Source organism: Bos indicus, chromosome 12 (assembly GCF_029378745.1).
Source record: "Bos indicus isolate NIAB-ARS_2022 breed Sahiwal x Tharparkar chromosome 12, NIAB-ARS_B.indTharparkar_mat_pri_1.0, whole genome shotgun sequence".
Classification (NCBI taxonomy): Eukaryota; Metazoa; Chordata; class Mammalia; order Artiodactyla; family Bovidae; genus Bos; species Bos indicus.
The window spans coordinates 26,077,496-26,099,865 of NC_091771.1; the positions used below are offsets into that span (position 1 = coordinate 26,077,496).

At 34.2% G+C, this 22,370-nt stretch overlaps 1 protein-coding gene across 6 annotated transcripts in view; it reads right to left on the reverse strand.

The window, feature by feature from the left end:
• Positions 1-22,370, reverse strand: part of NBEA (neurobeachin) — a 674,548-nt gene that overhangs the window by 452,833 nt on the left and 199,345 nt on the right. For all 6 annotated transcript variants that reach the window (XM_070800567.1, XM_070800569.1, XM_070800566.1 and 3 more), the window contains 7 exons: positions 19,462-19,570; positions 17,095-17,176; positions 16,743-16,866; positions 15,720-15,912; positions 12,802-13,812; positions 10,699-10,916; positions 8,154-8,307 (listed from right to left, as the gene is read on the reverse strand). In XM_070800567.1, coding sequence (XP_070656668.1) covers positions 8,154-8,307; positions 10,699-10,916; positions 12,802-13,812; positions 15,720-15,912; positions 16,743-16,866; positions 17,095-17,176; positions 19,462-19,570 — 1,891 coding nt within the window. The remainder of the gene's footprint in view (positions 1-8,153; positions 8,308-10,698; positions 10,917-12,801; positions 13,813-15,719; positions 15,913-16,742; positions 16,867-17,094; positions 17,177-19,461; positions 19,571-22,370) is intronic.

Consider the following 22,370-nt stretch of genomic DNA (forward strand, 5'->3'; position numbering starts at 1 on the left):
TCATGTCTGACTCTGTGCGACCCCAGAGATGGCAGCCCACCAGGCTCCGCTGTCCCTGGGATTCTCCAGGCAAGAACACTGGAGTGGGTTGCCATTTCCTTCCCCAATGCATGAAAGTGAAAAGTGAAAGTGAAGCTACTCAGTCGTGTCCGACTCTTAGCGACCCCATGGACTGCAGCCTACCAGGCTTCTACATGCATGGGATTTTCCAGGCAAGAGTACTGGAGTGGGGTGCCATTGCCTTCTCCTGGTTCATTATCACTAGGCCTCATTTTCTCAGTGCCTCAAAAACAGAGAAAAGTAAGAAATACTTTATAAATAAAAAATACTACTGTTTAAATCATCTGAAAACGGGCAAGCTAGCCATACTGATTAACTTTACTTTTTCACCAAATGATAAATTCAACTACAAAGTAAGCATGTATTATAGGTATCTGCTCCTATTTAATGCTCCATTTGACACTATTCACACCCATCATTCTACACAGACATACACCCACTCACATTAACAGGGAAATATCAGCAGGAAACATATTAAAAAACAACATCTTCAACACTTCTTGTTTAAAACATGGGTAAGAAAAATGATAGCTGACTAGAGTAAGCACTTATATAACTTCTGCCACTAATTCACTTCAGTTGTGTCCGACTCTGTGTGATCCCATAGACGGCAGCCCACCAGGCTCCCCCGTCCCTGGAATTCTCCAGGCAAGAACACTGGAGTGGGCTGCCATTTCCTTCTCCAATGTATGAAAGTGAACAGTGAAAGTGAAGTCGCTCAGGCGTGTCTGACGCCTATCAACCCCATGGACTGTATAGCCTACCAGGCTCCTCCGTCCATGGGATTTGCCAGGCAAGAGTACTGGAGTGGGTTGCCATTGCCTTCTCCCATTTATATAACTAAACAATTATAAATGGGTTATAAAAAAGAACAACCTTTATCCCTTCCATTTAACATCAAAATATTGTTAAAACATTCCCTTTAAGAGGAGCTTGGAAATAGACAATTTTTTTTCAACTGTTCGTTTATAACATTATGCCAATTCAGCTTCTATGGCCTAAAGAAATGATTAATTTCATTACTAGGATGTTTTTAAAAATAAAGATGTATTATTTGCCAGCACTTCACTAATATACAGCATCATTTCATAGCAAGAATTAAAAATCTGTTATCATAATACAATAAAGGCAAAAAATGAAATTTTATATAAAACTTCCTTTTAAAATCTGTTATCAACATAAGTGTTTTACAATGGAATGGAAGATCTGGCCATTGCTTCGGCCTATTAGCATTCTGAAAACTTTCAAAATATTAGAATTTTAGGATATCTATACATGGATTCCGGAGAAGGCAATGGCACCCCACTCCAGTACTCTTGCTTGGAAAATCCCATGGACCGAGGAGCCTGTTAGGCTGCAATCCATGGGGTCGCTAAGAGTCGGACACGACTGAGCGACTTTGCTTTCACTTTTCACTTTCATGCATTGGAGAAGGAAATGGCAACCCACTCCAGTGTTCTTGCCTGGAGAATCCCAGGGACGGGGGAGCCTGGTGGGCTGCCGTCTATGGGGTCGCACGGAGTTGGACACGACTGAAGTGACTTAGCATAGCATAGCATAGCATACATGGATTCTCAAATTCATCATTTTGAACTAGGAAAATTATGGGAAATCTAACTTATTTTATTAATTAATGATTTTATTTTGAAGTCTTTTAGAGTCTATAAAGTGTAAACATCAAAATATTCAATTTTAAATTAATAAATTATGTACAGAAATTATAAAAGCATTATTAATCATCCATGAAATTTGCCAAACTGCTATTTTTGACCAAACAAAATAAAATTTTAAAATAAGTATTCTTAACACAACTAATAACCATAAAGGAAGTTCCCATTAATTCTAATTAAAAGCAATTTATAAATATGATGAAATGTTATATAAACATCATAATATAGGTCTAAAAATAAAGAACATCCACATATGATTATTATTAAATCTTAATATATATTCTATCCAATTTTCTTTCAGTGGCACCAGTTAAAATCTGATGGTACATATGACTGAAATATTATTGTTTTCATTATATTATGACAGTTTAGTCTAAAGATTAGTGTGAATAATAACATAGTAATTCATCAGTGCATTGAGAAAATAACCCTCTGTTCAATCTTCCAAATATACCAAAAATGTGCCTAATGTTAAAGATGGTATGGAAACTCAAAATATAACCAAGTGAAAAATCTCATAAATAAGCAAAAATAAAATTTAAAACTGAAAACCTGAAAAATTACTAAAGTAATACTAACCTTAGAACCCTGGACATGCATTAGACAAAACAGACAACAGACCAAAAAAAATACAAGAAAAGAAAATCGTTAAAATTAAATGAAAATACAATGTAAAATTGAAACACAAAATAATATATTAAAAAATATATTTGATTATTTTATTAAAAGCAAAAATACTCAGAAGAAATATTCATTTTATAAATTATGTATGATTAAGATTAAATATCAAATAGACTTCTATTTATTTTTTCCATTAGAGTAACTTCCCAAATAATACATATGTAAATAAAGTTCATATATTATAAATATGAAAATTCTATTTTACAAAATAAATATCTTTTCCTAAAAAATGACCAAGGAAACATTTCAATAAGCAAACTGACATAATGTCTCTGTAAAAGCCCTAACTTACTATCAGTTTAAGCAGAAAAGACTTAGAAAAATTAACTATACCAATACCTTCTAAAATTTTCATTAAGGAATCATGCTATTTTGTTTCCTAAAATATTTGGAGCCCTTCTTATAAAACAAAATCTCCAGGAATTAGTAAGATACTAAAATATTTGAGTGATTCTAACTTAAAAACCACTCTCCTTTGCTAGAAAAGAACTTAGATACACTAAACAAGACTGCATGTGAACTAAGATAATCACAGAGACTTTGTACCAAGTTTCAGAGTATTACTAAGAATTATATTCAGGATATTTTAAAAAACTGGATAGAATTAAGTTTCATGATAAAGTCAACAACTGTTCTTAATCTTTGATTTTTGCCATCATATGTAGGCATAAATTTCTAAACACTATTTTCAAAGAGTGGGTGCTGTTCTGTGCTTAGTCACTCAGTCAATTCCAACTCTTTGCGATCACATGGACTGTAGCCAACCTGGCTACTCTGTCCATGGGATTCTCCAGGCAAGAATACTGGAATGGGTAGCTAATCCTTTCTCCAGGGAATCTTCCTGACTCTGGGATGGACCCAGGTCTCTTGCATTGCAAGTGGATTCTTTGCCGTCTGAGTACAGGAGAACATTTAAAAGCATTCTGAGAATACTGAAGTATAGTAAGTGTTATGAGATAAATAAAACAAAACAAAAAAATTGTTAGTGGTTTTTCCAAATTTATTAGCTGCATTTTCTAATAATGGTAAGAAAAAGTAAAAAACTAAAACTAAGTCCTTATCTTTATTTTTTGCCAGAAATGGTTGCTCTTCATTCTTATGATTATAAAACTATTAGGAAAGGCAGAAATATCAATCTTTATTATTTTTCTGTAACAGAGAATGAAACTGAATAAAATTCTAAACATTCAGTATGATTGACCAAAATGGTTGACCACAACCCTGAAGTGATTATGCAATTTGTAGCTGATTTATGCTCTTTGTTTATCTTTTTTTCCCTCCAATTCCTTGCTTTCCATTCATGACCAACTTGGAACAAAGTGTAGAAAATAAGTGAGAGGATTCAACTGACTAGTAATAGTAACATTAACTTCAAAATCTCAAGAACAGTTAACAAAATAATGCAGGCTAAGTTGCTTCAGTTGTGTCCAACTCTTTGCAACCCTATGGACTGTAGCCCAGCCAGGCTCCTCTGTCCTTGGGATGAACTCTAGGAAAGAATACTGGAGTGGGTTGCCATTTCTTCCTCCAGTGGATCTTCCCAACTCAGGGATTGAACCTGCGTCTCTTATGTCTCCTGCATTGGATGGCAGGTTCTTTGCCACTAGAGCCACCTGGGAAGCCTGAACAAAAATAATGCTCTTTCCCAAAACCAGACTAGTCAAGCTACACACTAAGAGTTTTAAATTTCTTTAGCTGACTATTTAAGTTCAATTATTGTTCTAATTTGAAGACTTGCAACTATTTTTGTAATTTATTTTCTATGTAACTTATTTTCTATGCTACATAACATTTTACATAATCTAGATAAAACTGAAACTCCAATATTCTTCAAGTTCAAGGTGTCAGTATAACACAAATAATGTGTATCTATACTCTTTTTTTCCTTAAAGTTTCCACTGAAGTATTTCTCTAGAAGTAAGATTAAGCAGCTGAAATTTTTTCATGTGATAACACTACTACAGCAATACACAAATGCTATCCTTAGTATGAGTTATGGTATTCACATAAGGTCCCAGGGCAAAAAATAGACCACCTCTATACCAGTGCCATGGAGACAGCAGACGAAAAGATTACACCATTTTACTTTTTGCCATCAAAGTGGATCACCCATAATAAGTAACATGGCTCAAATATCCTATTTTAAACTTCAGAATTCTACATTTGACAGGCTTGTTTTGTAAATGGGAAGATCATTCTATCATGATACAATTCTGAATAAAAAGCTCCAAAAGGAAGTAAAAGAGGGAAACATTCAGGAAGAGCCTTCTCCATCTAGTGACATTACCTAACTTAAGTGTCACAAGTTCCTGTGGGGTAAGTAAAATTAGCACTGTTAAAATGAAGAAATTAAGGCTGACATCATATCTAGTAAGTGGTAGAAGCCAGGTTAAAATACAGATTTATCTTATGCTGGAATGCAAATGCCTTCAGTTATATCCTAACCGGAAAGAAAATCGTGTCTGAATCTTATTGATTATTGGAAAACAAGCTTGTTTTTGATGAAAAGGAGTAAATTATTTGAGATACACACTTATACTGAGAAATAGAAAAGGTATCTTCCTGGGTTGAGCTTTTAATAGCGATTTATAAAGAATACTTAGCATTCTACTTACCCATTCCAGATTGCATACAATTTCAACATTAGATGTGTCAAATGCTAAAAAATTTAGTTGGGTGCATGTGAAAAAGTTACATATCTTCTAATAAAACATAATGACCACAATATTCAGTGAATTTGTTGAAATTAACTTTGATAAATGCTCATTAAGTCAAATGCAAGCTCTTATTTAATAGGAAACCTGGATTTATCTTACACTCTAACTACTAAATTTTAATGAATTTTTAATTTAATGCTTTACACTGAAACATTATACTATGGTATTTGTATTTTAGGTCAAAATGGTGCCATAAGTCAGTGGTCAGCAACCTAGGACCCACAAATCAAATATAAATAAAGTTTTATTAAAATACATTCACATTTACTCCTCTGTGTTATGAAATATGTCTGCTTTTGCAAACAGCAGATTTAAGTAGTCAGACAGATACTGCATAGCCCCCAAAACCAAAAATATTTATTATATGATCATTTATCAACCACTGCATACCAATATTACTCATACTTATTCCTTAGATACATATCTGTATATAATACATGAGTATTTTTAAAAACTCCACAAACCTAAACAATATTACAGATCATTCAAACATTAGTTTCAAATGTCTCTATCTCTCTTCATATATCTAGGATTGAAATTCTAGGGTATCCATGACAACGCTTCCCCCTTTGGTAATATGCATATTGACAATGTTTCCTTTTTGACTTATTCCATCCAGAATTCTCTTTCAGCTTTTTATATTAATATTTTAAATCTAATTTAAAGAAAGTTAACACAATATTGTAAATCAACTACACTCCAATAAAAGTTTCTTTAAAAATCTAAGTTAAAAAGCTCCATGTCTTTAGTTTTAATTTCTTCCTTTATTCAACATCCTCCTTGCTCACTTTTTCCCACTATTACATTAAAATTTTTAGCAAGAGAATTAGGCAATCAAGGAACAGAAAACATTACTCAAAATTGGCACCATGTTTTCTCCCAGTAGGAAGTGGGATAAAAGGTTCTTGATATTTCTTTTAAGGAAGCAATTCATTCAAAGAATATAAAGTTAGCTGTGCTGTAGAAGCAGGTACAGGTGCAATCAGTTAATCAGCCAAAATAGCAGAAATACAGAGACAGAGACAATGAAGAAAAGTTTCTACAATTGAATGAATTCCAAAGTCTATTGAAAACAGTCTAAAGAAATAAGTACTGTAGTTTTAACTTCTGAACTATGGTAGTTATAACTGCATAGGTAATAATTTTGGAAGTCAAAATATCAGTCTTTATTATACATTCATTATAAAACAAAAAATGAGCAAATTTTGGTAGTATATTATTTAATTCATAATGTTTATTAATACTTTATTATTTTCTCTATCTTGATGGAGATCTTCTAGTTTAGAAAACTCATAAATATTTCAAATTTATAAAACTTTTCTTATCTACTGCTAATTTTATATAAAGATCGCTTCTGTTCTACAGAAGATTTTAAAACAGTATTATACTTTAAAGTAAATTTCAATATAACTTTTTAAAATTTCCTGATAACAATGATAATACATAAACATAAAAAAAGTATATGATGTAGAAAAATCCCAGGATGAAACATTAAGTCAATCTTCAATGGATAGAAGAGGCAAAAACCTCTTCCTGTCTCAATATTAGAATGTATTCTTAACATCACATGCAACTCTCAATTTACCAGAATTTGGTATAAGTTACGAGAGGAAATCAGAGATGAAAGAGAAGGGATGGTATGTTACAGGATATCTGCACCCTTCCCACACCATCAGCTGTTTTTCTTCCTGATTCTGTTTCCTTGGTCAGCTGCTAATTTCATGAAGGCCCTAATTAGGACCTGTTCTGTTGCACTCCCTCCTGAACTAGCCTTCTTGCCTTTGGAGACTCTTGAATAAATTCATGGATGAAAGAGAAATATATGTGTGAGGCAGAAGTGTGCTGAGGATGTATACACTCTTTTGCTGCTAATATTTAAGTTTCAGTGCTGCTTCAGGGATAATGACAAAGGGAGAGTGAGAAAAAGTCATGTAGAAAAAGCTTGTTAATGATGAAATAAAACCAGACATCAGTTTGGAAACACTGCCTCAACAAGTAAAAGACATCCTAATAAAATGGCAAGTTTCTCTCTGGAAAAGTGATCTATTTTGGGCTTACGGATGAGTTTCCAATATGGCAGCAAGAACACAGTTATTAATATGAGAAGCATATTCTCGCCCATCTGATCAGTTAGCTATGGAGCTTGTTTTTCATTATATGAATCAGAGATATATTTTTAAATGATAACTAAAACACTTAATTGTTTATCTATTATATGTTAAATGACATATAAATAACATTGAATATCTTTCAATTTATGTTAATAGATTCTGATGTCTTACAAAGAGAAAGTCTATATTTTTAAAAAATAAACGCTGAACCACAAAATCATGTCAGATAAAAATTCTAAAAGATGTCATATGACTAACATAAAGTTCTTTGAGATTTTTAAGAATTACCAAATTTTTCAAGTACAGAAAATGTTATGACATTTATAGTTTTTCTATTTGAGGTACCTAAATTTTAAGTAAGAAACACTCTAAGAATTCATCTGATTCTCTTTTTGAAGCAAATTACTGGCTTCAAGATTAAATCTCAAAGAATAGAAATATAAAACTACTATAAATAGCTTAAAAATAATATTTTAAGCTAATCATATAAGACTGAATATTTAAAGATGTCTTTTTCCTATTTTAGATTCATGACTCTGTTATATAATAAATACGTACTTGTATTCCAAAATTTAAGATTTACATAACAAGAATTTTAACAGTTTATTTTAATGTAGATTTGAAAAGATAAACAATATAGAGAAAATAAAGTTAAACCATTTATGGTTATAGCTCTAAGTTACATTCATCAAAATTATCAGATAAATATTTTCATAAATACACACAGCTGAAACCCAACACTGACAATTAAAAGAAGTGAGAATAAAAATGTATGTAATTTCAAATTATATGGTTAAAAACTTCTCAGGTGAACAAGTCTTGTTAAAATCCATGTTTATAGTACAGAACGCCACTGACATGCTCTGATAATGTAATTATAAAACATAACCACTAGATGGAGTCAAAGTACTTACAGTTGGTGATGTAGCAGCAGAGAGCAAAGGTAGAATTCCTCCACAAGCAATGATGATGTTGTCTACCATTTGGGAAATGAGGTGAATTGTGTTATGTACAAAAATAATATTTTCATTGCTATTGACAAAATCCATCACAGACTTTGTGGAATGGCTAAAATAGCAGAAAAACAAAACACAAACAAACATTTCTTTGGTTTAAGAATAAAAAGTTTACAACTTATTTTTAATGTCATTTTTAAAGTGAAAAATAAGAGCTAGGCAAATTTAAAATGGAGTTACTAGAAAAAATAATTTACAACAATTTAGATGTCATATTACCAAAACCAGCATTCATCTCATCATGGATTTTTTGTGAGTCCAAGCATATTAACTTATTATTTTATTTCTGCTTAAAACACTACAGTGTCCTAATTCGACTCAAAGACACATGACTAGGTCAATGAATTTGGCTGAAACATTTATTTTTGCCAAAAGCTAGTTGTTTGGTATTGAAAAGCAGAGGAAGTGGATAGTTAGCTGACAAATTGTTGTATCACCAGACCGCAGCTCCAGCTTTGACCAGACATATTGAAAACATATACTGTTAGTCACAGAAGTTACATGACAGGGTAGCATAAATGAGTCAGTAAAAATTCAAGTACTTACTGAATAAAAAATGGAAAAGACCTCAAAAGTCAGCAGTGCAGCTTTGCCATACAAAACATATAATACTGATTCCCAGAAAAATACATGCACTGCTTCAGTTTGATTGTAGATCAAGAATATGAACTATTCTCTAACAGAAAAAATTTTACTCCATGATCAAATTTAAGTCAATGATTCTAACCTTTTCTGAATTGCAAAACATCATCTATAATATCTTAGATCTCAGAATGATTTCCCATGTCCTAAAAACTAAAGTGCTATCTATCATTTAAACTTTTTAAAAATTTTGTTAAATTACACAAAATTATGTCTGGGGAATTTTATGAGAGTTCATGAAATAAAGCACTGAAAGACACACATAATGTTAAGAGAAGGAAAGTTGAGTATCACTCACTCAGCAGCTACTAAAATATAACAGGTAGTAAATTATACAATGTCTCTCCACACATTGATACTCATGTTAATAGTAACGTATTTCACGGTATTCCAGTCTCCTTATTTACCATCCCCCCCCCCCCCCCCCCCCCCCCCCCCGGGTATCTTACCATGTAACATTAGCAATGGAAAGACCATTGTTTCTATCATGTAAGTAGACTACGGACAAATTAACCAAATAAAATCAGAACTAAAAACTGTCTATGGCAGAGGCTGATTTCCTCTGTAAAGTTATTTCTTTTTCCCTGCTAATGTGATGTAGATTTTGTTCTATTGCTGAGCTACATCAGGTACAGGAAAGATTGGTTTCACCACAGCTACTGTGTTTGTGAGCAGCTAAAAACACGGCTACTGTGTTTGTGGAGGCCAATCATTATAATTCCATTCCTGTCTTCTGGTAATTGACTTAGAGAAAACATATGATCCAGCTGACATATGAGATATCAATACGGAATTTCATGAGGGGATACACTTAGAAAAAGTAGAAGAACAGAATAGGAGGAAGTGGAGGAGAAGAAAAAGGAGAGAGAGGAGGAGGAAAAAAGACACAAGGAAGAACAGGAAGGAAGAATGGGGTGAGAGCCACAGCAGAAGAGTCCTGCCTTCTAGTTGAGGGAAGTTTCCTAGGTTGAATTGATTCTGGGAGCTGAAGCAACCACCTTGAATCTTCGAAGGATAACCAAGAAAAGCAAAGGAAGTTATTTGCGTGTTAAGAATATTGTGCCACTGATTTTTTGAATCGCTGACGGTAGGGTATTGCTATGTACAGCCATCTGCTTCCTAATTTATCTGCATGAACATATGACATTTCAAAACTGATTAATCTGTTGCATATGTGCTATTACAAAATAAAACTGGAAGTGAGGCAAGGTAATTTTAACATTCATGTAGGCTTTGTTTTCTTTTTTGAAATTTATTCAATTTATTTAAACTGAAAAACATAAAACAATTGAACTTTTTTATGTTATTTTCTTTCAATGATTATATCTGAAATGATGTCCACTTACCACTTAAACAGTACAAGCTCTAAAAATGATGTCATAAGTGATTTTAAAATTTTAGCACTATGTGTTAAATCTTATTACCAAGAATAAATGTAGTATATGACATTAATTTTAACATCGAAAGATAAAAATGTAGAAATTTATCTGAACCAGTATTGAACCTTTTTTTGTTTCATTCTCTTTTGTATATAGAATAGGAGATGGCAGATGTCAAAGTTTTGCTTTTTAATCAATTTAAGCCTAAATTCTTGATTAGTTTTTAATGTGAACCACCCCATAGTCATAACTCTTATGAAAATATTTATGTTTCTACAGAAACTCCAGTGTTCTTTTGAATACATTTGTGAGATTTTTTAATGATATAATTTACTTAATAATCAGGTAATTTCACTAATCTAAAATAGTCATTTTTTTTTCCACTAAAAGTAGTCTTATTTATAGAAAAGAAACATTTCTACCTCCTCCAAACATGTACATCTGTTTCTAATGCAAATAGCAAATCGGTGAGAAGTCGCTGGTGCATTGGAGACCATTTAAACTCAGGAATACGAAACATTGTAGTGCGTGGCCCTGGGCTGAACTGGCGCCGCTGTTCCTCCGTCATTGGCATTCCTCGAAATCCTAAATCAACTCGGAGATCTCTGTCCTGTTGTGTGATAGACCGACCCTGAACAGCCTAGAGATGGAAAAGATGGACTTTTGTATCGTGCAAAAGAAATGTCTGATTTCAAAATGAAAACAGTTAAGTACGGTTAAGTGAGCAAAGCTTTTGCATATGACTTTAATAGATTAGTATATCTGCTCTTATCATTCACCTGGTAATTGCTTGCACAGGAGATTTTCTGACAAGAAAAGGATACTATTATTATTTTTATTCTGTTTCAGAAACTAGACAAGGCAATCCAATACTTAAGTTTAACATCAAAGTTCACACTGAAAACCAGGTCCTCTTTTGCCCTTTTTGAGCCTTTACATTAGACCACATTCCTTCTTTATGAAAGTGAGCAAATACTCAAAGTGAAAAATACTGGATATATATCATCAACTAATTATAATCAGAAATACAAGATTAAAAGAAATATTACTTGAACAGATTCAAGTTAACTTCAAAGTGAATTTCACTTACAATATTTCAACTGAGAAAAACAAATGTCTTTTATAATTTAGAAAACCAGACAAAGGTCTGTGAACTCAGAATGAAAACCAGGCAAACCTAGTATTATTAAGCTCAGTAAACAATGTACCATGGTTTCCTTTATTTTAAACTTGGGCTTAATTTAGCATTTTCATTCCTCTGCTAATTATCACGGTAGCACAACTGCCACAAAAATACAAAACGGCAGTATTTAACAGAAAATAAAAATACCTTTTCCACATACAGAATATATTTTCAAAGATTCTTATTTGAATACAAAGACACTAGTGAGGTGAGGTACAGTGTACTCTTTCTAACATAATGCTAATGGACACATGCTAAATTATTCTTTGATATTAAAAGGTGAATGGAAAACCCAGGCAACAGCAACAAAAACCAAGTCACTAAGGGTAAAAATTTCTTCAACTCTTAAACATAAGGTATTATTTAGTGGCAAGTATATACTCAAAGCTTAACAATTAAAATTCATATCAGAAAACATCATCTGTTTCTAGCTTTAGTATGGTGAGGCACAACTGCAGCACCAACATTTCCTCACTACCAAGCCTGAGAGTCTTTAATTTTCTCATACAAATCCCCATACATGTGGCTATAAGGAAAACTCTCACTGCTAATTGCAAATTTTCTCAGCCATGTTGTCTGCCTTACAGGGCTGCCGTGAGGATTAAATCTGAAAACATATGGCACAGTGCCTGGAACACAGTAGTGAAGTGAAAGTCGCTCAGTAGTGTCCGACGACTCTGTGACTCCATGGACTGTAGTCCGCGGGATTCTCCAGGCCAGAATACTAGAGTGGGTAGCCTTTCCCTTCTCCAGGGGATCTTCCCAACCCAGGATTCAAACCAGGTCTCCCGCATTGCAGGCTAACCTGCTGAGCCACAAGGGAAGCCCGGAACATAGTAAGCACTTGATAAATAACAGTTCCCTTTTCCCTTTCCTGTTCATTTCATTAATTAGGTTAATATGGACTCCAAGTCCTCTTCTCTATAATTCATAGAACAGGGTTGGACTTGAAGCTTAAAAGGTTAAAATTAATCAAGTATTCAGAATGAAGATCTTGAGTGCAAATGTGTAAAAGTAGTCACAGAGACAGAAAATATTCAAACTGGTAGAGACCTTAAAGGTCATGTTTCAATCTGGCACAAGCTCTTCTTGTACTATATGAGAAAATTCAGGCCCAGAGAGGTTGAGCAAAGTTATACACACAGAACGTGGTAGAGGTGGATATCTGATTCAGATATTTTGAATTTATTTTATATGTAAACCCACACCACTCAATTCCATAAATTATTATTCTACCATAATTAAGTATAAACATGGTGTGACTGATAAGAAATTACTCTGTTTTGGTGCTAACAACTCCGTATGTCTTCAATGAATTTTGCGCACATAAAGGGTAACTTACTTGCGTCGTGGTGGTGGTCTGGATTTTACGGATTTCCTTTCCTGACTCTTTGCCATCGTCAGATCTCTCAGTGTCTGAAATTATACTTCCTGCATCAACATTTGGTACAATTTTGCTACCAGAAGATTCCGTTTCCAGGGTCATAGCGGTCATTTCAGCATATTCTAACCCTTTAGATGATGATGCTAAGTCTCTGTCAGAAATACTGCTCATTCCATCTGAAGTTGTATGGATCTTGAACTCTTTTTCTTCTATTATACTTGATGTACAAGTCAAGTCAACACTACCAGTCATGTGAGCAAGCAATCCAAGATCATCACCAAGATGTACTTGAGTGTCCTGAATATGTGGAATAATGTGATTGCTAGAAAGTTCAGGAAGGAGTTTCTCCTCCTGCTTGGGTATTTTATCAAAGAGAAATGATGTGCTACTGTTGGGAAGTTCATCCTTCTCATCCGCTAATGTTATCAATGGACCGTTATCCTTTTCTTCATTTTTTTTAATAATACCAACACTTCCATGTACATTGTTCTGGAGTTTCTCAACAGCAGCACTATACACATTATCCAACAAAGACTCAACCTCCACAAGAGCACCATTCTCTCCACCTACTAAAGTCTCTGGTGATAAATCCATATCATCAAGCTTCACTTCTGTTGCTTCCACTTTCTCTGCTTTTATGTCAACTAAAAGATCATGTACTTCCACATGCACACCACTTCCTGGTCTATCTGAATTCCCAAGAATATCATCGGGCACTTTTGTTGACATAAGCAAGTCTCTCGTGTCTGTGCTGACAGGGTAATCTGTCTCACTTTCTGGGCTCTGGCTTTGTGAGAGGTCCTCTATCTCTCGAATTTCCATTCCACCTTTTGCTCCTGTTGTCTGTGATGAGAGACCAGAGATGGTGCTCACATTTCCCTTCTTTCCCTTTTTAATGTTTTCCTCCTCTTGTCTCTGATATTCTTCATACATTTTGGCTAGGTATTCCTTATGTGCTTCATAAGTGACCTTAGAAATGGGTAAAGAAAACACTTAAAGGCATTTTTGTATATGTTAAAAGAAAAAAAAAGATATAAACTTATGATAATAGCAAAAATGGTATCAGTAATTTTAAGGTATCAAATATATATTAATAACCCTAAGACAAATGCTTAACTTCATCAAATAATTAGAATATCATCAAAATAGTCATATATGATTTATTACATGATTTGTCAATGCACAGGTAAACTAGCATTAAAGATTTAAATAAAATGATATCTTTAAGTGAAGTATTTCAATGTTATCCCAGTTAATATGCCAGCTGAACTCCTACATATTTTATTTATTTGAGCTAAAACAGAATTGGCTAATAATACACAATATCCAAAGTACCATGGTGTGTGAGTATGTGTGAGTGTGTGAGTGTTTTAGTCACTCAGTCATGTCCAACTCTTTGCAGCCCCATGGACTGCAGCTCGCCAGGTTCCTCTCTGTCCATGGGATTTCCCAGGCAAGAACACTGGAGTGGGTTTCCACTTCCTTCTCCAGGGGATCTTTCCCACCCAAGGATCGAACCCAGGTCTCCTTCACTGCAGGCAGATTCTTTACTGTCTAAGCCATCAGGGAAGCCCCAAAGTACTATTACTATATCAATATTCACCGTATATTAAAAAAAAAAAGTGTGTCTATTGCAACAAGTGAGGTCAAAAAAATAACACATATTTATAAATATATAGCTATAAAACGTTAAAACATTGCATCTTTATAAAGACTAGTTTAATTTGTTACTTTATATAGTCTCGTTTAGGAATAATCAGTACACAGTGTAGCTAGAAATAATATATAATTCTCACACAAAGACTTGCAATGAGTTTCCCCATAAAACACTACTATCAAACTTATTAATGCAATGATAAAAATGAGGCGCTGATATATTATACAATATAAATTTATCACAGAATAAAGGTCTTTAAAATTTTTAATGTTTAAAATGCTGTAGACACATGATGATAATTTATATTTAAAATGACCGTATAATAGAATTTAAGGTTGAGATCTTGCTTTGAGGATTACCTTAATATAAAACCCCTTTATTTTACAGAAAAAAAATCAAGTCCCCAAAGTAGGGCTTAGCAAACTATGGCTCATGGATCAAATCTGCTTATTTCCTGTTTGGAATACAGCCGTGTTCAAACTTTACACATTGATTATGGTTATTTTCACAATGCATGACAGAGTTGAGTAGTTGTTATTAGAGGATGCACAGCCAACAAAGCCTAATAACCACTATGCAAAGGGATTAAATCAGTTTCCTAATGCCACAAAATTGAACTGTGGCAGAGATTGGATCAAAAGCCAACTTCTGACACCTATGCTTTTCCTATGACACCACCACATGATGAGAAATCTTAACTGAACTTCTGTACTCTAGTATGTACATATTCTAAATTTTAATTCACTACTTCCTTTTCCCCCAAATCAGACAATATTTAAAATATAAACAAACATGGATTCTTAGGATTAAAAATAAAGATTATGCAATTAAGAACAACACTAAACTTAAGTACTTTAAATGCATTTATTATTCACTTAAAAACAATTTCCAATTTAGAAAGGCTTAAAAAGTATGTATCAGACTCTATTTCATGAAACATTCTTATAAGACCCAGTATAGATGTTTGAGTTAAAAGACTCAGACATAAGTTCCCAGATATCCTATAAAACATATGTGGGGGTCACATCTAGAGTGTAAAATTTAATTATAACAGGACCCCTAAAATACAGAGAAAAACAGAAACAGAGCAGAAAGAAAATTGTGATAAAGGAATCAGCCATAATGCAAGATGCCCACAAGATGGCGCCAACAGAGTGTTTACAGACATTTAATACACAGCTGAAATCCTGGTGGTGTAAAATGTTAAATCCCTTGTTACCTTGGAATGGGCTATTGAGAGTGTATCCACCCAGACTCTCCAGCCTCCCCATTCATATTTTATGGCATGATACAAAAGAATCCGGAAGATATTGTAGACCATCTCTGTGATCTTCTGTTCCTCAGAATTTTTAGGATTGATATAGCCAAGAGAAAACATCCAATCTTGCCACACTGAACACTGCAATAAGCATCTTGTGGGGTGAGGGGGGAGGGGGGAGAGAAACTCATTAAAAATTCTTAGATTATATTAGAATTTACTATTTGAGATAAATAGCAAAAATATGATCTGACTTAGGTAAATCAAAGTATACAGTTATTCTGCACATTTAATATTTTAACCTGGAATGACTTTCTCCATTTTTCTACCTAGATAAATCCATACTATAATTTAAAATTGCTTTCCCAACTCTTCCAGTTAGATTAGTTATTGTTTCCCTACTCCCTCATCACATGTAGTACTCACAATGCACTTAACACATTATAAATTAATCATCATTTCACTGTTATCTTTCCCACTAAACTGTACCAAATAAGATGTACACCAAGACAACCTGTGTAGCACAGTGCTTTATATATGGCAGACATTCAATCAATATTTGTTAAATTTAACTCATGCAGGAACCGTGGTTCCAAATTGTACCTCATGTCCTAGCCAACCAATTTAAAAATACATGATAATCAGTTACCAGACCACCTTAAGAGAAGCGCAGATGATCTGAGTAAATCCAACATAATTTCATTTAAAGTACTGTTGGTGGTAGACAATGACCAGGAAAAGGAATTGTACATTTTAAATAAGGGGTTTGGTGTATGTATATTCATATATACAATTAAAATATATTACCCATAAAGTTAAATAAAATTATATAAAAATAAATAAAAGTAAATGCCTTTTCTAATGATTAAAAGCATTAGCAATATAGGATATGTAAATTTTTTCTTTGCAAGAGACTGAAAATAATGGAGAGAAAATAAGATTAGTTATGGGATAAAGCTTTGTTATTGTATTCAAACTACTCACCTTCTATTTTCTCGGCTGTTACTAAAAAGTTTTATCATATCAGATAAAAATAAACGGCGAACTTCCATGAGTTCTGCACTTGGTGTAGAGTTTTTCAACAAAGTTGCCACCACTTTAAGAATCACTGAAAACAAATAAAAGTTACAGTAAAGATTTATAACTGCATTGTATTTTCTGCTCAAATAGTATTTACTGATTTTCAACTAAATGCTTAGCATGATGGTAGGCGAGTTGTAAATGCCGTTAAGTTAAACTATAAATGCCATACCGACTCACGTGGTTGGGAAAAGTTTTGATTTAGTTTCACATGTTACCATGTTACTACTGCATTAAAGAATTGCTTTTTGCTCACTTGGATTCTGAATTTTCACTGTAGAATCTGGCTCTGGATGTGGTTTGTGTACAACTTGAGTACATACTTGCTCTGTCAAAATCTGAAAGACAGAAATTGAATTTCATTAAGAAAAAAAATTCATAATTGCAAATTATAGATATACAAAGAATCTGCAAAAAATGTCTATTTGTTCAAATCAAAAGAAATACATCTTTTAAAGGGTCTACCAGTAAATTCCACATACTTCTAAACTATTTTAACTCTACAGTCTTCAAATTTTGTTTGTTACAAATACAGACAAAACTAAAGCCAGTATCTATAGAAGGAAAGATTCATTAGGAATTCCAAGAACAAATTCTGTTTGAAATCACTTTTCAGTGCACATCTTTAAAACGTTTAAATTGGGGACTGTAAACATTTGGCTGTTGTCATTAAAAAAAAAAAAAACTTAGAAAATCAGTAAATAAGAAAATAATGTCTGAGTCTGGATCCCAACTTCAAATGAAGAAAGATAAAGAAAAAATCTTTATAAAAAATGTGGCTCATTGTCATTAACCAATGAGGTGTTTTTTTGTTTTATTTTTTCCAGTTTTAATTAATTTATTTATCTTTGGCTGTGCTGGGTGTTTGTTGCTGCACATGGGCTTTCTCTAGTTGCGGTAAGCAGGGGCTACTCTTCATTGTGGGGCATGGGCTTCTCATTCCGGTGCTTCTTTTGTTACAGAGCATGGGCTCTGGGTGCCCAGACTTCGGGAGTTGCAGCCCATGGGCCCTAGAGTGTAGGCTCAGGAGCTGCGGGGCATGGGCTTAGATCTTCTAGGACCAGGGATCGAACCCATGTCCCTGGCATTGTAAGGTGATTCTTAACTACTGGACCACCAGGGAAGTCCCCCAATGAGTTTTTTTTTGTTAAACTTCTTTTAAGTAACAAGAAATTACCAAAGTTAACCATAGAAAGGAAAAGACAGAATTCTAAAACATTTACTGCCTTTTCTACTAGCACCCAAGCTCTATGAGTACAGGATTCCTATACATCCTTTTCACTGCTACATTCCTAGCAATTAGCAAACTGCCTAACACACTGCCCATAGTCAGTAAACATCTGTCACAGTAAAGAATGAAAAATCATATATAAATTATGGATATATGATTTTTCACTATATTTTAGGCTATACCCTGTGTTTACCTCTTTTCTTACATATATTAAAAAAAACAATAAATTATATTTAATAAGGATATCACTTTATATTATGACTTAATTTCATGACTTAGGTTAACACACTGAGTTTTGAATGAAACTTTTTAAATAGTTCAACCTAAAGTAATATAGAAAACTTTGAGGAAACTATACAAGTTACTTGAGAGCTTAGTTATACATCAGATCAGATCAGATCAGTCGCTCAGTTGTGTCCGACTCTTTGTGACCCCATGAATCACAGCACGCCAGGCCTCCCTGTCCATCACCAATTCCCGGAGTTCACTGAAACTCACGTCCATCGAGTCAGTGATGCCATCCAGCCATCTCATCCTCTGTCGTCCCCTTCTCCTCCTGCCCCCAGTCCCTCCCAGCATCAGAGTCTTTTCCAATGAGTCAACTCTTCGCATGAGGTGGCCAAAGTACTGGAGTTTCAGCTTTAGCATCATTCCTTCCAAAGAAATCCCAGGGCTGATCTCCTTCAGAATGGACTGGTTGGATCTCCCTGCAGTCCAAGGGACTCTCAAGAGTCTTCTCCAACACCACAGTTCAAAAGCATCAATTCTTTGGCGCTCAGCCTTCTTCAACTCTCACATCCATACATGACCACAGGAAAAACCATAGCCTTGACTAGATGAACCTTTGTTAGCAAAGTAATGTCTCTGCTTTTGAATATAGCTACTTATAAAAGTTGGGGATGGAGAGTAAAATAATCAAGAGACAGGGATGGATGGCCCTTTCAGATCAGAAAAAGATCATGACATCCAGCAGTGGCATTTTTCTTACATTTCTGCTCAGACTTAAAAATAACAAAAAAGAAGATAGGATGTTTACTTAAGTGTACTACTTACTTAATGTGTATCAAAAAGGTACTGACTGAAAATTAAAAATAACCTACTGTTATTCAAATAATAAATACAGGGCACAAGCATCCCTCTTCACTCCCATACTTTTATTGAAACAAACACTTTGCTGTTTAAATACTCAAACATACGTGCAACATAGGAAGACTGCCAAATAATTGTACGTGGATATGTTTTAAAACAAAGTTTTTAAAATGTAACTATGCGTTCATTATTTTTTAAGAATTACTACCTTTTTAGATTAAATGATCAACTACTATTTCAATCACATAGAGAGTTTCCACTGCATACGTTTAAAATTCTCATCACACATGTAAAAACTTTTACCTCATAAAGTGTGTTGTATGTGGTCACAGTCACAGTGTTTGTGTGCAACATCAGCCTTTCTCCAAGAAGAGTGAAAAGGCTGTGGGTATGCATGATTTCAACTTTTCTTCTGAAGAAAAAGGGAGAAAAACATCATACTATTAAACACACAGGATTTTATAACCATATGACTTTAGGATAAGTAGTAAAATCTATAAGCAGATACAGAATTACAGAAGTAGTTATGTTTACTAACTTTCACCTTCTAAAATAAATGACAGTTTATAGCATAGCTGCCTTCTAAATTACCAAGACTGCTACTTAAACACTTCTCAAAACATCTGCACAAACTGAAATGTTAGGTATACAAATTACAAAATATTGTATAAATGTTGACAGCTGTAATTTTCAAATTTCTAATAACTATTTAGGAGTTATTATATTATGCTAAATTATTGGTTTCCCTTAACACACAGAGCACAAATTTTTCAAAACCTTTCTGTCCAAATTCTATGAAATAATCTATGTAAAAATTTAATAACAAAAATTTTAAATTATGGTTAAAAATGAATACAAAGCAAAGTAATTTGGCAGAAGTAAAGGAAACTCAATACTGCTTGTATTTGTGGCTCATTTAACTGCTCCTCCAAATCCATACCTAGAAGTTTTGTTGTTGCTCAGTTGCTAAGTTAGTTGCTAAGTTGTGTCCAACTCTTTGCAACCCCATGGACTGCAGCACAGCTCTATTAGAGATCTCCTGGAACACTTTCTCACCTCTCATTCACATCACTTTCTTACAGGTCTGGATCTGGATCTTCTTGGCTTTCAACTCTCAGTATTTCATCTCTTACATTGATTTTCCTTGTTGTTTGGATTTGGCAACTATGACATAAACTGACTAGATAATCACCAAACTTTTGTTCCTTTTTTCCTGAGCCCATAGCTGTACTGTAATTCTAGTCTCTATTGCAGCTGGGTGTGGCCACTAAACTGAGTTCTAGTCCATGGAATTTGAGCAGAAAGTTTGTGGGTCAATTTTAGGTCTAGCCCACAGGAAAAAACTCTTCCCCATAGAAGCAACAAAGAAGCTTTACGATAAGGATGAAGAGGTACCAGATGAAAAGAGCATCGCTTGAAGAAATCACCTACTACGGATACCCACTTGGCTCTTAAGTGAATAAAAAAGAAACTACTAGTGTGGTAAGTTACTAAAACTTCACTGTCTGTAACAGGAGCTTTCGCCATCTTAACTAATATAGAAATCAAATAATCAACCATTTATCTGGACACCACTCACCAGGAAATGCTCTCTTCCATTACCCTTCTAACTACAATACACAACACAAAAGAGGTAGGACAGCTGATCCCCTCACCCAATCCTCCTCAGCCCAGACAGCAGAATTACCTAAACCCAAGAGGCAGCTAGGGCAAGTGTCGAACGGCTATGTTTGCAAAACATGGACAGAAATTTTTTAGATTGATATAACTGATTATTTTTGCTTTTGTTGTCAAATCCATAAAACCACTGCCAAGACTGACGTCAAAGAGCTTACCTCCTATGTTTTTTGGTGTAATGCTCAAGTCTTTAATTCATTTTGAGTTATTTTTTCTTTTTTGAGATAATTTTTATCTAATGCATAAGACAGAATTCCAGTTTCATCCTCTGGCATTTGGTTGTCCAGTTTTCATGAATCTCCGCCCATAGTTCATCAGGAACTCTATCAAATCTAGTCCCATTAATCTATTTCTCACTTTCACTGTATAATCATAAGGGATTTGATTTAGGTCATAACTGAATGGTCTAGTAGTTTTCCCTACTTTCTTCAATTTAAGTCTGAATTTGGCAATAAGGAGTTCATGATCTGAGCCACAGTTAGCTTCCAGTCTTGTTTTTGCTGACTGTATAGAGCTTCTCCAACTCTGGCTGCAAAGAATATAATCAATCTGATTTCAGTGTTGGCCATTTGGTGATGTCCATGTGTAGAGGCTTCTCTTGTGTTGCTGGAAGAGGGTGTTGATCAAGACTATCCCCAAGAAAAAGAAAGGCAAAAAATCAAAATGGCTGTCTGAGGAGGCCTTACAAATAGCTGTGAAAAGTGAAAAGCAAAGGAGAAAAGGAAAGATATAACCATTTGAATGCAGAGTTCCAAAGAATAGCAAAGAGAGATAAGAAAGCATTCCTCAGTGATCAGTGCAAAGAAATAGAGGAAAACAATAGAAGGGAAAGACTAGAGATCTCTTCAAGAAAATTAGAGATACCAAGGGAACATTTCATGCAAAGATGGGCTCAATAAAAGACAAATATGGTATGGACCTAACAGAAGCAGAAGATATTAAGAAGAGGTGGCAAGAATACACAGAAGAACTGTACAAGAAAGATCTTCACGACCAAGATAATCAAGATGGTGTGATCACTCACCTAGAGCCAGATATCCTGGAATGAGAAGTCAAGTGGGCTTTAGGAAGCATCACTATGAACAAAGCTAGTGGAGGTGATGGAATTCCAGTTGAGCTATTTCAAATCCTAAAAGATGATGCTGTGAAAGTGCTGCATTCCATATGCCAGCAAATTTGGAAAATTCAGCAGTGGCCACAGGACTGAAAAAGGTCAGTTTTCATTCCAATCCCAAAGAAAGGCAATGCCAAAGGATGCTCAAACTACTGCACAATTGCACTCATCTCACACAACAGTAAAATAGTGCTAAAATTTCTCAAAGTCAGGCTTCAGCAATACGTGAACCATGAACTTCCAGATGTTCAAGGTGGTTTTAGAAAAGGCAGAGGAACCAGAGATCAAATTGCCAACATCCGCTGGATCATGGAAAAAGGAAGAGAGTTCCAGAAAAACATCTATTTCTGCTTTATTGACTATGCCAAAGCCTTTGACTGTGTGGATCACAATACTGAGGAAAATTCTGAAAGAGATGGGG